The following is a 12,997-nucleotide window of genomic DNA, read 5'->3' as shown; positions in this document are numbered from 1 at the left end:
TTACTATAGCTTTCATTTTCATTTATTAAATTAGATTAGTTGTGATAGCTAATACTAGATGATCTCTTACTAACTCCTTTGAAATTGTTTTCCTAAGCCAATGGCTTTCAAATTTATTTTTATTTATTTATTTTTATTTTTTTCTTTTTAAAAATATGTTTTAGTTGTAGTTGGACACAATATCTTTATTTTTATTTATTTATTTTTATGTGGTGCTGAGGATCGAACCCAGGGCCTTGCACATGCTAGGAAAGTGCTCTACCGCTGAGCCACAATCCAATCCCTCAAATTTATTTTTTACTGTCCCAAAATGAGTACATTGTGATTCAGTACATACACTTTAAATGTATATGTAAAGTTACATACATACACACACATATATAGCATATTTGCTGTAAATACATGTACATACACCTACATGAAATGAAACAGTTTCATGAAATGATGCTTAACCCTTGTTTTAGCTCAGATGCTTTATAATATTTTAAATTCTGTTTCATTAAGAAAAAGCTGGTCAGGCCAGATACCACCACTTGACCAGGTACTGGAGTGGTTAGTAGCCTGTAATCCCAGCTACTTGAAAGGATATGAAGCAGGAGGATCGCAAATTGAAGGCCAGCCTCAGCAACTTAGTGAGGCCCTTAGCAATTTAGTGTCTCAAAATTAAAAACCAAAGGGCTAGGGTGTGGCTCAGTGGTATAGTGCCCTTGGGTTCAATCCCACGTACAAGAAGAAGTGGCAGGGAGGGAAAGTTGATCAATTCTTGTTAAATGAACTTTGTGACCCACAGTTTGACATTCACTCCAGTGGGCACAATTCTGCATAATTAGGAACTGCATCCTGGTGAACACAGGTAAATGCATATGTTAATAGATATGTTAATTTTGATCATTGGAAGAATAATAGCTGTATAAATACCAGTCCATTGATTGAATAAACACCCTATAAATGTGGCAAAACAATATGACATATTAAATAAATATGATGCTAAATACAAGTACTCTCCAGTGAACTGACCAATTTTAAGCTCTGCACAATTGAACTTCAGCTATTCATTATTCTGTAAGCAAACTTTTTTTTTTTTTTTTAAATTCCTTTTACCTGCTTGTCTGGCTTTCAACTCTTTACTCAAAGTACTCTTAGTTTTTTGATGAATTGATCACTTCTGCTTTTAAACAATTCCTTTGAAATTTTCTGTAGTTTTTGCTAGAATAATTGAAAAGAGTCCTTAATTTATTTACATTTATGTTTAAAAGTACTACTAATAACACAATTATATTTGCCTTTCACTTTCAAAACCTATTTGAGGGAAGACACTATAAGAAGATTCTAGTCCTTGTATTTTTTAGCCTCTTCTCAAAATCCTCCATGGGTACACTATTGCAGTTTGGGGTTCAAGTCTTAGTATACCAGGATTTCCCAGAGAATTCCTGACTTACACCTACATGATGTTCATGGTCCTGGGATAATGGGTGATTCAACCAAGAATGAGGCCTGGTGTCTCATTCCCCCAGCACTGTGTGCATTTTGGTTTTAAGCATATATACTTTTTGCATATAAGAAATAACCACAAGTAGTAAGGATATTTCCAATGGTTCAACTATGTAAGGGACTATTTCAGAGAAATCTCAAATATCTTTATATCTTTTTTAAAAGGTTACATTACAAAACAACCCCCTTTCAGTTAACACTTCTAAATAGAAGATGATTATGGTGGTTTTCTTTTAACAGCAGGACATAATTCACAATCTCTATTTATTAGTTTATAACATGTAACTTATAATGAACTTAATATAAAAGATTGTATTTCTTTTCCATCTATTGTACTTTTTCTTCTACTAATACAACTTACACCAGCAATTAATTAATTAATTAATTAATACTGGGGTTTGAATCCAGGGGCACTCTACTACTGAGCTACATTCCCAGCCCTTGTTCTTTAATTTTGATAGGGTCTCACTAAGTTGCCAGGATAGCCTTGAACTTGGGATGCTCCTGCCTCAGCCTTCAAATAGCTGGGGTTACAGGCATGTGCCACCCCACCTGACTTACAGTAGACATAACAAATTCCAAATAATTAAGTTTATGAAAACTCCTAACTTTGGCTTGTTTTTCTCTATCTTTTATTGAACCTTAATTTAACAACATTATTGTCACATTTTGCAACTAGGTATAAAATGTCTTGAGATTATTTGGTTGGTCTGTGAAGTTGGATCACTGGGATAGGAGTAATGGCCCAATTATTTGCATTTGTGTACTTGACTTTTATCTTAAAACTTCTCAACCTCATCAACTCAACTTTTAAAAAATCATCATAATATCATATGACAAAAAAAATAACTTTTGTCCATAACACTTTGAATCTTCAAAAAAGAGCCAAAGAACTATACTTACAGGCCAACAATTGCTGGTTTCACATTTAGAGTTTTGGAACCTCCATCTGCTTTGCAACCATTGCTACCCACCCCCAATATAAAATAAGCTAATCTTTTCAGTGCATAACAATTTCTACCAAATATATGTTACATTATTGAAGAGCTACCAGATTTCTTATTTTCTGAAGAGGGGGGAAAAAAAAACTTTCAAGATATATTTCTGTTAGTTTACTTTCCATATCCAGGTGAGCATACTGTGCTATTCCTGGGGCTTTTAAAAATATCATCCATGCTGATCCAAATCAAACAGACCTTTAGAAGGTACTGAAAACGACATCTTCATTGAGCATGATCACTGCTAAGCTTTAGCTCCTTGTTTGCTCTGTAATACTGTGCCAAGATCTTGGCCTTTAGATGTTCCCAAAATCCCTGGAAACATCATTTGTTTGTGAGTATAAGCTTTACAATGGTTTTGCATCCATAACAAAATTTGAGGACAAAGTAGCAGTGCGAATCTCTTACTGGGCTGAACTGTTTTCTAAATTTCCCTAACCATAGGTGTTGGAGCCAGTTAGAACAGAATTTTAAGTAGCACCTTATGTTGGTGTACTTATAAAATATACCAAAAGTAAAAGAGAGTAAAAGGTCTTGATGTAAAATGATTCATTTTTAATAATCTTTATTAAAATTTCTGATTATTAAAAGCATTAAATTATTAACTTCTGAAGGATATTGATGAGAATTATGATGAAAGACTCACAATGTTTAACAATTAAAACATCTATTCTTCATATCCTAGCCTGATGACTTCAAGTTATTAGCAGGGTATCCTAACAATAACTTCTAACACTCAAAATAGGCTTTAATATGATAAAGGCTAAACATCATGGTTACATATTGGAAAACACTAAGAATATGGGCAGAAATAACACTTCAAAATTTCTATTGTAAGTTTTTAAAATAGTACACTAGCAATCAATTTCCTTCTATTTTAGCTGCATTTTGACTAATAGAAGAAAGGTATTTTAAAAAAATGGATTCTTTTGAAAAAACAAAGAAAAAAGGAAAGAGAACAAGAACCATGCATACTCCCACCAGAGGGAACAGGAAAGGATGGGGAGTCGAACACACTTGGTAGGTTATCAGGCAGCATGGAAGCCACAATGTCCTTCTCTCCACTTGCCCTCTGGTGTGTGACAGCCTTGGTGCCAGGCAGAAGAGCGCTGCAGCATGTGGAGAGGCAGACAGTTTTGCTGGCTCCTACTTGCTCTTCAGGCCAAAGTCCAGGCAGAAGTTGGCCTTGTGGGGTTCCTGTCATCCTGCCGACCCACAGCACTCCTGGGACACTTCTAGAGAATGCCGGCCAAATCCTGCATGAGAAGCCATCTCCTTCACATCCTCTTCAATATGGGGCGGGGGTTACACTAAAAGAAACCCATTCTACCAGATTTTATGGTGTTGTGCACTACCCAAGGAAAGTTAAGAAAAAAAAAAAAGCCACTTGTTCAGACTCACACAATAGACAGGAAAGAATTCTTCAGTGTAGTTGATCTGGAAATGAAGTCCAACATCCCTAGATCTCAGCTCAGTTTACATTTTTTACACTTACCAATGTTTTTTTAGAGTTTTAAATAATCATGATTCTATCTACTTTGGGCCATATATTATTGCATTCTCAAAGCAAAAGTGGTCCAAAACTCCTGCTCCACAAATACAGAATAATCTGTGTATGATTCAACAATTAATGAAACATATTAGTACAGAGTTACATATATATGTATTATCAAAAATATGTCTTCACTGCTACTCTCAAGGTTATTTATAGAATATAACTTTTAATAAGGTTTCTCTAACATGATCTGTTGGTAGCTGCTCAGATGAACATTCATACTTATGTGAAGATGCTCAGAAGCAAACAGTCACTGCACTAGGCATGCAGTCCCTTTTCTGAACCAAAAAAGACAATGCATTTTTTTATACTTTTCCCCCTTAAAATTGAAAATCATAATCTTATATAATTTCTTTCAGGTGGATAAACTTACACAATTTATCAGTGCTTCCCTAAATTTTTACACCACACTGAACTCCAACAGGTTTTTGTTTTAAGGTAAACCAGGTTTTTGGCTCTTCCCTGTGGAGAAGTTACTTTCAAGTCAGTGAAAGTTCTTGGCCCATGATTAAAAGTCTTTGCCAATTAGTACTCAACAACTTCAATTCATTTTTTTCTGGTTCAAGATGAGTAGGAGCCTAATAAGGCTGTGATAAAAGGGCAAAAGGCACTGAGAGCCAAAAGAGGATTAATGAGCTCCTCCATTTATTTGTCTTCCTAACAGCTGAACTGTTACAACTATTGACACTCTTCAAAAGGTTCCGCTCTGAACCCTGTCCAGGCACTGCAGGCTCCAATGGACATCTTCAAATCCAGAGAATGGCGGGGCAAGAGCTTCCCCTGTGTGATGCCAAAACCAACAAAGCCCCATGGATCAGGTAATGAAACTTCAGCTTTTCCCCCTTTGAGATTTATTTACTGGCAGCTGACAAGGGGCAAATTCAGCTCGAATTGTGCAGTCAAGGCCCTGTCAAGCTTTTAGAGGCACCCTTGTCTTGAAGCACCTTCATGACTGGCATTTCGCTCAAAAGCCCTCGGCGCTGGTCCTTAACAGCTTATGACATCACAAAGGACACTCCAGACAGATGCCTACATGGCATCCTGCAGCATTTTAAAAGAGAATTAGTGGTTTTAATTATGGTCGTAGTATGAAAGGGAACCATGCAAGCTCCACAGGAGACCTTTGATCAGACCCTTTTGCTAGTACAATGCCACGGAACTGTGACTATTCCTGGTAAGGGGCCTTTTCTTGCTGAATGACTCACCAGTGATCTTTGAATGCAGACAAGCTTCTAGCCCTCCCTCTTCATTAGTGAGCATTTCTATACAGGGGCCTATATAGTGCTTGGAGTCTAGGAGCTCTACAATTGGGGGGAAAAGAATCCCTACAGATTCTGGCCTCTACTTAGGAAGTGCTGAAGGACTCTGAGTGACTTTATTCATTAAAACAGGTTGCTATTAATTAACTGTCATAATAAAATAAAGAACTATTATTTGCATTTCTTACTCTGTTCTCTTTAGTAATATGTATAAAAGATGCTTGTAACAGAAATGAATTTATTGAACTTTCCCATCCCCCTAAACCAATCCCTAACCTTTTTATTCCCCCCTGCATTGGGCAGCAGGAACCCCTAATTATTGGGCCTATATCTGTAAGTACAAATAGAAGTAAAACATAAATATAAAATTAATTATGTAAATGTAAAATCCTTTTTACTTGCCATTTGGTTTCTGTAACTGAAATAAGCAAACACTAAATTAACTCAAATTCGTGATTTCAGAAAACTATTGTCTTATAACAATAAAACTCAAAGGTTTCTCAAAATATACCTACTTGCTGTGTAGCTTGTAGTATGATTACACAACAACCATAGTTACTTAAAGAAAAAGGAATTGTAATTTAGAGCATAGAGAGATCCATTCCTTTAAAAAAACTATTTCATTTTCAGAAAACAGAAAATGTCTTTGGTCTGGTATGAATAGACAAACATGGCCCTTTAAAGATTCATGGTTGATATTTTAGGTCTATGAAAGTAGTTCATTATCTTCTAGAATTTCACTGAATCAAGTACAGTCGTTTGGTATAAGGTTGTTGAAGATTTTTGAAAAAAAATTTTCAAAAGCTTCTCATGGATATGCTAATTTGGTAACAAGGGATAAATATAATTTTGCATAAATAGCACACATCTCAATAATTAAACATTCATTAAGCAATATTGTTGTACCATTATTACTTGGATCTGAAAAATCACTAAGTTTTCCATTTCTTATGCAGTTTTCTTGAAGGAAAACTTTTGGACTTCAGAATTTTGGAAGCTGAAAGTTGAGCAGGTTTTTCCCATTTTGCTGTATCACACATTTTTCATATTTCTCAGACCTTGCAGTTCTTTTCTTAAGTGCTTGAGAGCAACTAAAATATCAGCTAGCTGGGGATCATTCTGTGCTTTCTGAGTATATAGACGGAAATGTCTGATGGTTTCAGACAACAGGACTTCAGCGTCTATGTCTCTCTCCTGAAGACGAAGCATCCGCTCACAAGCGAGGGCGTAGTTCTTGTGCCAATTCACTGGGTGTTCCTTTTGTAAATAGACAATCTCCTTATAAAGCTGGAAAATGGAAAAATGTTGGTATTCCATTGTTATTCCTTGACTTTTTTTTTCCCCCCAAAACCATAAAACATAAAGGAATTAAGAAAAAAAAAAATCCAAGCAGCCTACAGTAAAATCAAATTGTTGCTAGGCCATGAAGAAAATGCAACGATGTTACTGTAATTATAACAGTAGCGGGAAGCAAATATGCTTCATCTAAAACTGCTTCTGGGGTTTTTGGATGTTGCAGAAGGAACCCGAGACACACTGTGTCAGGACAAAATGCTCTTCCTCCAGAAAGATTTCTGGGAAAGGGATTTAGGTCTAAATTGTGGCAAGCTATTTACTCAACAGGCAGAGAAGTTGAAACTCTAAATTTAGCTGTTAGAGGGGGGAAAAAATGACAACTTTCTTTAGAAGACTGTGGGAAAAAGAACTTGAAGGAATTTAAATTCTGTCCCATATTATTTAAAAGAATTTCTCTCTGCATTGAACACAACAGTAATAATAGCAATAACAAAACAATCCAAACAATTCTATCATCAGGTAGGTTAAGCATAACAGAATTTAAGAGATATCCTTAAAGCAAGATAGCAAAAATTTTCAGTTATCCTATAGCTTATATTTTTGTTAAAATTTGCCCACAAAAATTTCAAATTTTGATTTTCCAACATCAGAGACAGTATCAATTGAATATAGTTAGAATTTTCAATATTGAGTTTTCCAGAGGAAACACATTAAAATTTAATAAATAAATAAAAAGGTAATACAAATCTGCTAAATGTGGTGTTATGCTTGCTTCTTTGGGAATTTCACAGCCTTCCTGGGGACTGTCAAGTTACAGCTGGATTCCCAGGAGTTTTCCTGTAGATTCTTTGAGCACAGAATAGCAATAACGCTTTCTATGGGACAAGTGCTTTTTGAATTAGAATTGCATTCAAAACGTCATTTTGCTGAAACAGACCAATTATATTATTTATTTCTCAAACTCCTACTCCAGAGAAGACAAATCCATACCTATTTCAAAACAGCATCCTTGTTAAAAATCCATGTTTGATATGTCATTTTGATACTTAATAAACCTTCCATCTTCAAGTTGCCTTTTACAGCAACTTCCCCCTCAGTTCCCTTATTTTTATGAAATAGGAAGTGGGGGTGGCGGTGTAGTTCAGTGATAGAGCACTTGCCTAGCATGGGTTCAATCCCCCACAACACAATGAAATAGGAGAGTCCCCACATGCTTTAATATATATCAATGCTATAAAGTCTGCCTCCTACATTTTTATTCCTTTGGTAAAACATTCAATTCTTCTCTGCCCTCTCTCATAATCTCCTTTTCTCTTTCAGTTGCTTTTTCTGAGCTTCCCTCTGAGGAATGTATATAAAGTGTATAGCATGCTGCTCACATCAAGTAGGTGCTCAGGAACCTATTGAGATTCAAAAACCTATTGAGATTCTGGTGTCCAAAAGAGAGAGTGCTTCAAGAAGCCTTAATTTCCTGAATTGCTCAAGAGAATCAGAGGCTCAAGTGACCTACCTCCTATATAGTCTTTAGGTATTGAAGAATCTACATTATGACTGATGCATCTTCAATTTGATTTGGATGACCTAGTAAGTCACAAATGTCAAGTCTTAAGAAGCCAATCATGTTTCATGATGTGGAATTGGAATTATATTTCCTTTTCCAAGTGTGCTACTATGACATTGTTTTAATAGACTTGTCCCATTAACTGGAAACATTTTCAACTTAACCAATTTGTTCCTGAGGAGCTGGCTATTCCATGCTTCTTTACCATCCCTGAACTTAATATTCTGTTTAAACTACTGAGCTAGATGATGTAAATGACAACAAAAATATCCTTTACACCTAACAATATTCTAGAAAAACCAGTAATAGGGGTGGGTTTGTGTTGATCCACCAAATAATTGCCCTCAATTGTCTTGTAAGAATTATCACACATCTGTAGTCACAGGAGATACCGATAGTCTGTGTTCACTGAAAAAAACAAAGCTTATTGTCCAAAGGGGGGAAAAAAATCCACAAATGAGCTTTAGGTGGTCTAGCAACTGACCATGGAAGAGATCTCTGATAAGAAAATAAAAACAAAATATTAATAATTCTCAGTTTTCTCCCTAGTAAATACTGCCTTTTTTTTTTTTTGGTATCAGGAATTAACCACTGAGTCACGTCCCCAGCCCATTTTAGTTTTTATTTTGAGACAGGTTCCTGCTAAGTTGCTTAGGGCCTCACTAAGTTGCTGAGGCTGGCCTCTAACGTGTGATACTTCTGCCTCAACCTTCAGAGTCACTGGGATTATAGGCCTGTGCTACAACACCTAGCTCTCCCAAATAAATACTGTTTATTTTTCATAGTGTTACAGGGTATGAGAGATGAATAGAATATGATACATTCAAAGGTACAAGAGCTGATCTTATTTTTGTATGTGTGTGGTATTGGGGATTGAACCTAGGGGCACTTAACCACTAAGCTATATCCCCAGTCCTATTTTCTCTCTCTCTCTCTTTTTTGAGGTAGCATCTCATTAAGTTGCTGAGGCTGGCCTCAAAGTTTCAATTTCCTGCCTCAGCCTCACAAATTGTGGGATTTTAGGTGTGTGTCACCACATCTGGTTAAGAGCTAATCTTTTGAAGTTTAAAGACTATATTTTTCAAAAACTTTCTTTAGATTTTGACAGACCTTTATTTTATTCATTTATTTATATGCAGTGCTGAGAATCGAACCCAGTGCCTCACACATGCTAGGCAAGTGCTTTACCACTGAGCCACAACTGCAGCCCCCAGAAGCCCATAATTTGTTAAAGGAAAAAATCAAAGCCTGGGAAGGTTAACTGACTCACAGTTAACAATTAATGGCAGGTCGGATGGAGAACCTAGACCTCCCATCTACCAGACAGAATTCCAGTGTGCCACCCCCTATAACCAACTCCCTTCCTGTCCTCCAGGGGGATTCCCTGGAGGATCCTGCCTTTGCTCCCTGGGTGTCTTCCTTTATGGACTGCTCTCCCCTCCTCTCTCACTTCCTTGCCCCACCATCTTTCTTGCCAGCTCTTTCTGATATTTCAAGGACATCTAGTGGCATCTCTTCTGGAAGGCTCTCTTCTTTCCTCCCAGCTTGGGCTCTCTGTTCCCACAGAACCTCGGCAGGCCTCTCACAGCACTTACAAGAGTGAACTGTGACTGAGGACTTGATCATCTGTCTCCCTCTTCAGCCTGCTACTTTTTTGATAATTGGAACAAGGTCAATTATCTCCAACATAGTATGTGGTATGGAGTTGGTGCTCAATAAATGCTTTGTGAGTGAAGGAATACATGAATAAACAATGAACCAATAATGAGAATTTAGTAGTGAAATTAGTCATACTTATTGGATGCCATGTTATTTTTGACTCAGCACAAGCAAATGCCCTGGCTAAGCAGATCCATGGCAGTCTAGAGAGAGAGAGCGGAAAAATCTCATTGCTCAAACACATAGGTCCTGAGCTCTGTCTTCATAGGTCCTTGTCAGGATATTTGTTTCTTATATAAGACCCCAAGACTAAATCTGAAGGTGTTGAAAGAGCCCATTGCTATAAATAACAGAAAAGCAGAAACTTGTTAAAATAGTGCCATAGCAAGCCTCCTTTCTGTGTTCCATTTCCCAGCAGAGAAGGACAATTTGTGCAGAAGCCTCAGTGTACCTTGGGAAGGTCCATTCAGCTTCCTGTGGCCAGTTAGAAGACAGGGCCTCTCTCTGTGACCTTTTACCTTTACTCTTAAAATCTCAACCAGCCATGGCTATATCATCTTTTAAATAGCATATATTGATTATACAGGACAATGGGTTTGATTGTGTCATATTCACATGCATATTACATACTTTGGTCATTTCTACTCCCAACTACCCCTCTTATCTTTCCTTCCCTCCTTTCAAGTTCCTCTTCTTCTCTAATCATCTCCCTTCTACTTTCAAGTCCTCTTTAAAACATGTGAAACTTGTCTTTTTGAGCATGGCTTATTTTGCTTAACATGATGATCTTCAGTTCTATACATTTTCCTAAAAATGATATGATTTTGGGCTCGGGAGCGCGCGCGAGCGCGTGCGGGAGGGGGCGGGTGGGGAAGGATCGCTGGCAAGATCCCCAGGCGAGGCTCGCGTGCCCGCGCCCACCCAGTCGCCCCGCCCAGCCATGATCAAGGCGATCCTCATCTTCAACAACCACGGGAAGCCGCGGCTCTCCAAGTTCTACCAGCCCTACAGTGAAGATACACAACAGCAAATCATCCGGGAGACTTTCCATTTGGTATCTAAGAGAGATGAAAATGTTTGTAATTTCCTAGAAGGAGGATTATTAATTGGAGGATCTGACAACAAACTGATTTATAGACATTATGCGACCCTATATTTTGTCTTCTGTATGGATTCTTCAGAAAGTGAACTCGGCATTTTAGATCTAATTCAAGTATTCGTGGAAACCTTAGACAAATGTTTTGAAAATGTGTGTGAACTGGATTTAATTTTCCATGTAGACAAGGTTCACAATATTCTTGCAGAAATGGTGATGGGGGGAATGGTATTGGAGACCAACATGAATGAGATTGTTACACAAACTGATGCACAAAATAAACTGGAGAAATCTGAGGCTGGCTTAGCAGGAGCTCCAGCCCATGCTGTATCAGCTGTAAAGAATATGAATCTTCCTGAGATCCCAAGAAATATTAACATTGGTGACATCAGTATAAAAGTGCCAAACCTGCCCTCTTTTAAATAAAATATTAAAAAGGCCACTCCCAGGTAAAATCCAGGGGGAAAAGTCATCTAAGTTTACCATGCAGTTGTTTACCAAAAATAGAGGAGGAGAGTTTTAGCTTTTGCTCTTGGATTTAAGTCAAGGTACTGTATAGAAATTGTGTAAAATCAGTATGGAAGTTCAATGTTGCTTTTCTTGCTCAGTGTTTAAAGGAAATTGAGTAGTTCCAGTGTGATTTTTTTTTTTTTCCTTTTTAAAACTGCATTCCTATGCCCACCTAAGGCATGCCTCTGTGTATTGGCTATTACAGTATTTCGAAAAGTAAGATATTTCTTTAATTATGTACAACCTGAAATGTTGGTGTTTTGTATGGATCATCAGTGCAGCATTCCTTAATTCTTTCTGCTATTTGTCACAATTGTTATTTAAAGAACCAAGTGTGTATTGCATGAAAACATTATGACCTTTTTCTCTTAGTTTAAATAAATTCCAAGGTAACTGGAAAAAAAATGATATGATTTTATTCTTCATGGCTGAATGAAATTCCATTGTGTATATATACCACATTTTCTTTATCCATTAATCTGTTGACAGGCACCTAGGCTATTTCCTTAATTTGGCTGTTGCAAATTGTTCTGCAATAAACATGGGTATGCAGGTATCTCTATAGTATGCTGACTTTAATTCCTTTGACTATACCAAGAAGCGGTATAGCTCAATCATACAATAGTTCCATTTTTAGTTTTTTGAGGAATCTCCATACTGATTTCCATAGTGGTTATATTAATTTACTTTCCCACCAACATTGTATAAGGGCTTCTTTTTTCCCTATATCCTTACTAGCATTTACTATTTACCATGTAAGGTAACATAGTCACAGGTTCCGGATATTTTTTTGGGGGGTGGATTACCAGGGGTGCTTCACCACTGAGCCACATCCCCAGTCCTTTTTACTTTATTATTTTAATTTTGAGACAAGGTTTCACGAAGTTGCTTAGGCTGGCCTTGAACTTGTGATCCTCCTGTGTTAGCTTTCTGAGTTGCTGGGATTATAGTTGTGTGCCTGTTTTTTATATTCTTGATGATTGCCGTTCTGAGACATAGGAGATACCCATCTCAGGTAAATTGGACTCTCAATGTAGTTTTGATTTGCATTTCCCTGATGGCTAAAGATATTGAACTCCACCCCCTCCCCCACAGCCCAAATAATTACTGACCATTGGCCCTATCATTCTAGGTGTAGACAGTGTCAAGACTTTTATAAAGAGGATAACCTGTCAGAAGGTTTTTTTTTTTTTTTTAATGAAGCCATTATAATAGTTTCCTATTGCTGCAATAACAACTTATGCACACAGTAACTTAAAACACATATTTGTTATCTTGCACTTCTGGTGGTGAGAAGCTGTAAAATCAGCAGGGTTGAATTTCTTCTGGAGGACCTAGTGAGGGATCTGTTTCCCTACATTTTCCAACTTCCAGAGGCATTCTGCACTTTTTATTATTATTTTTTAAATACATGACAACAGAGGAATGCATTACAATCCTTATTATACATATAGAGCACAATTTTTCATACCTCTGAATATGAAGTATGTTCACACCAATTTATGCCATTTATACATGTACTTTTTTTGCATTACAATTCTTAATACATATATATATATATATATATATATA

The 12,997-nt window shown here is 36.9% G+C and overlaps 2 protein-coding genes across 2 annotated transcripts in view; one reads left to right on the top strand and one right to left on the bottom strand.

The window, feature by feature from the left end:
• Nucleotides 1–1,089: 1,089 nt before the first annotated feature.
• The window catches only part of Tmem260 (transmembrane protein 260), a 67,288-nt gene continuing 55,380 nt past the window's right edge, over nt 1,090–12,997 (bottom strand). Inside the window, 1 exon segment of the mRNA XM_015480919.2 lies at nt 1,090–6,590. Within this exon segment, the coding sequence (XP_015336405.1) occupies nt 6,336–6,590 (255 nt within the window). The 3' untranslated portion in view covers nt 1,090–6,335.
• Nucleotides 10,647–11,668, top strand: LOC107138302 (AP-3 complex subunit sigma-1). The gene has a single exon (XM_015480918.2). It carries the CDS (start codon nt 10,760–10,762, stop codon nt 11,339–11,341), a length of 582 nt encoding a protein of 193 aa, XP_015336404.1. The 5' UTR covers nt 10,647–10,759; the 3' UTR covers nt 11,342–11,668.

Source organism: Marmota marmota, unplaced genomic scaffold, assembly GCF_001458135.2.
Source record: "Marmota marmota marmota unplaced genomic scaffold, marMar, whole genome shotgun sequence".
Lineage (NCBI taxonomy): Eukaryota > Metazoa > Chordata > Mammalia > Rodentia > Sciuridae > Marmota > Marmota marmota.
Note: the sequence above shows the minus strand (reverse complement) of the source record. Positions and strands in the feature narration are given on the sequence as shown.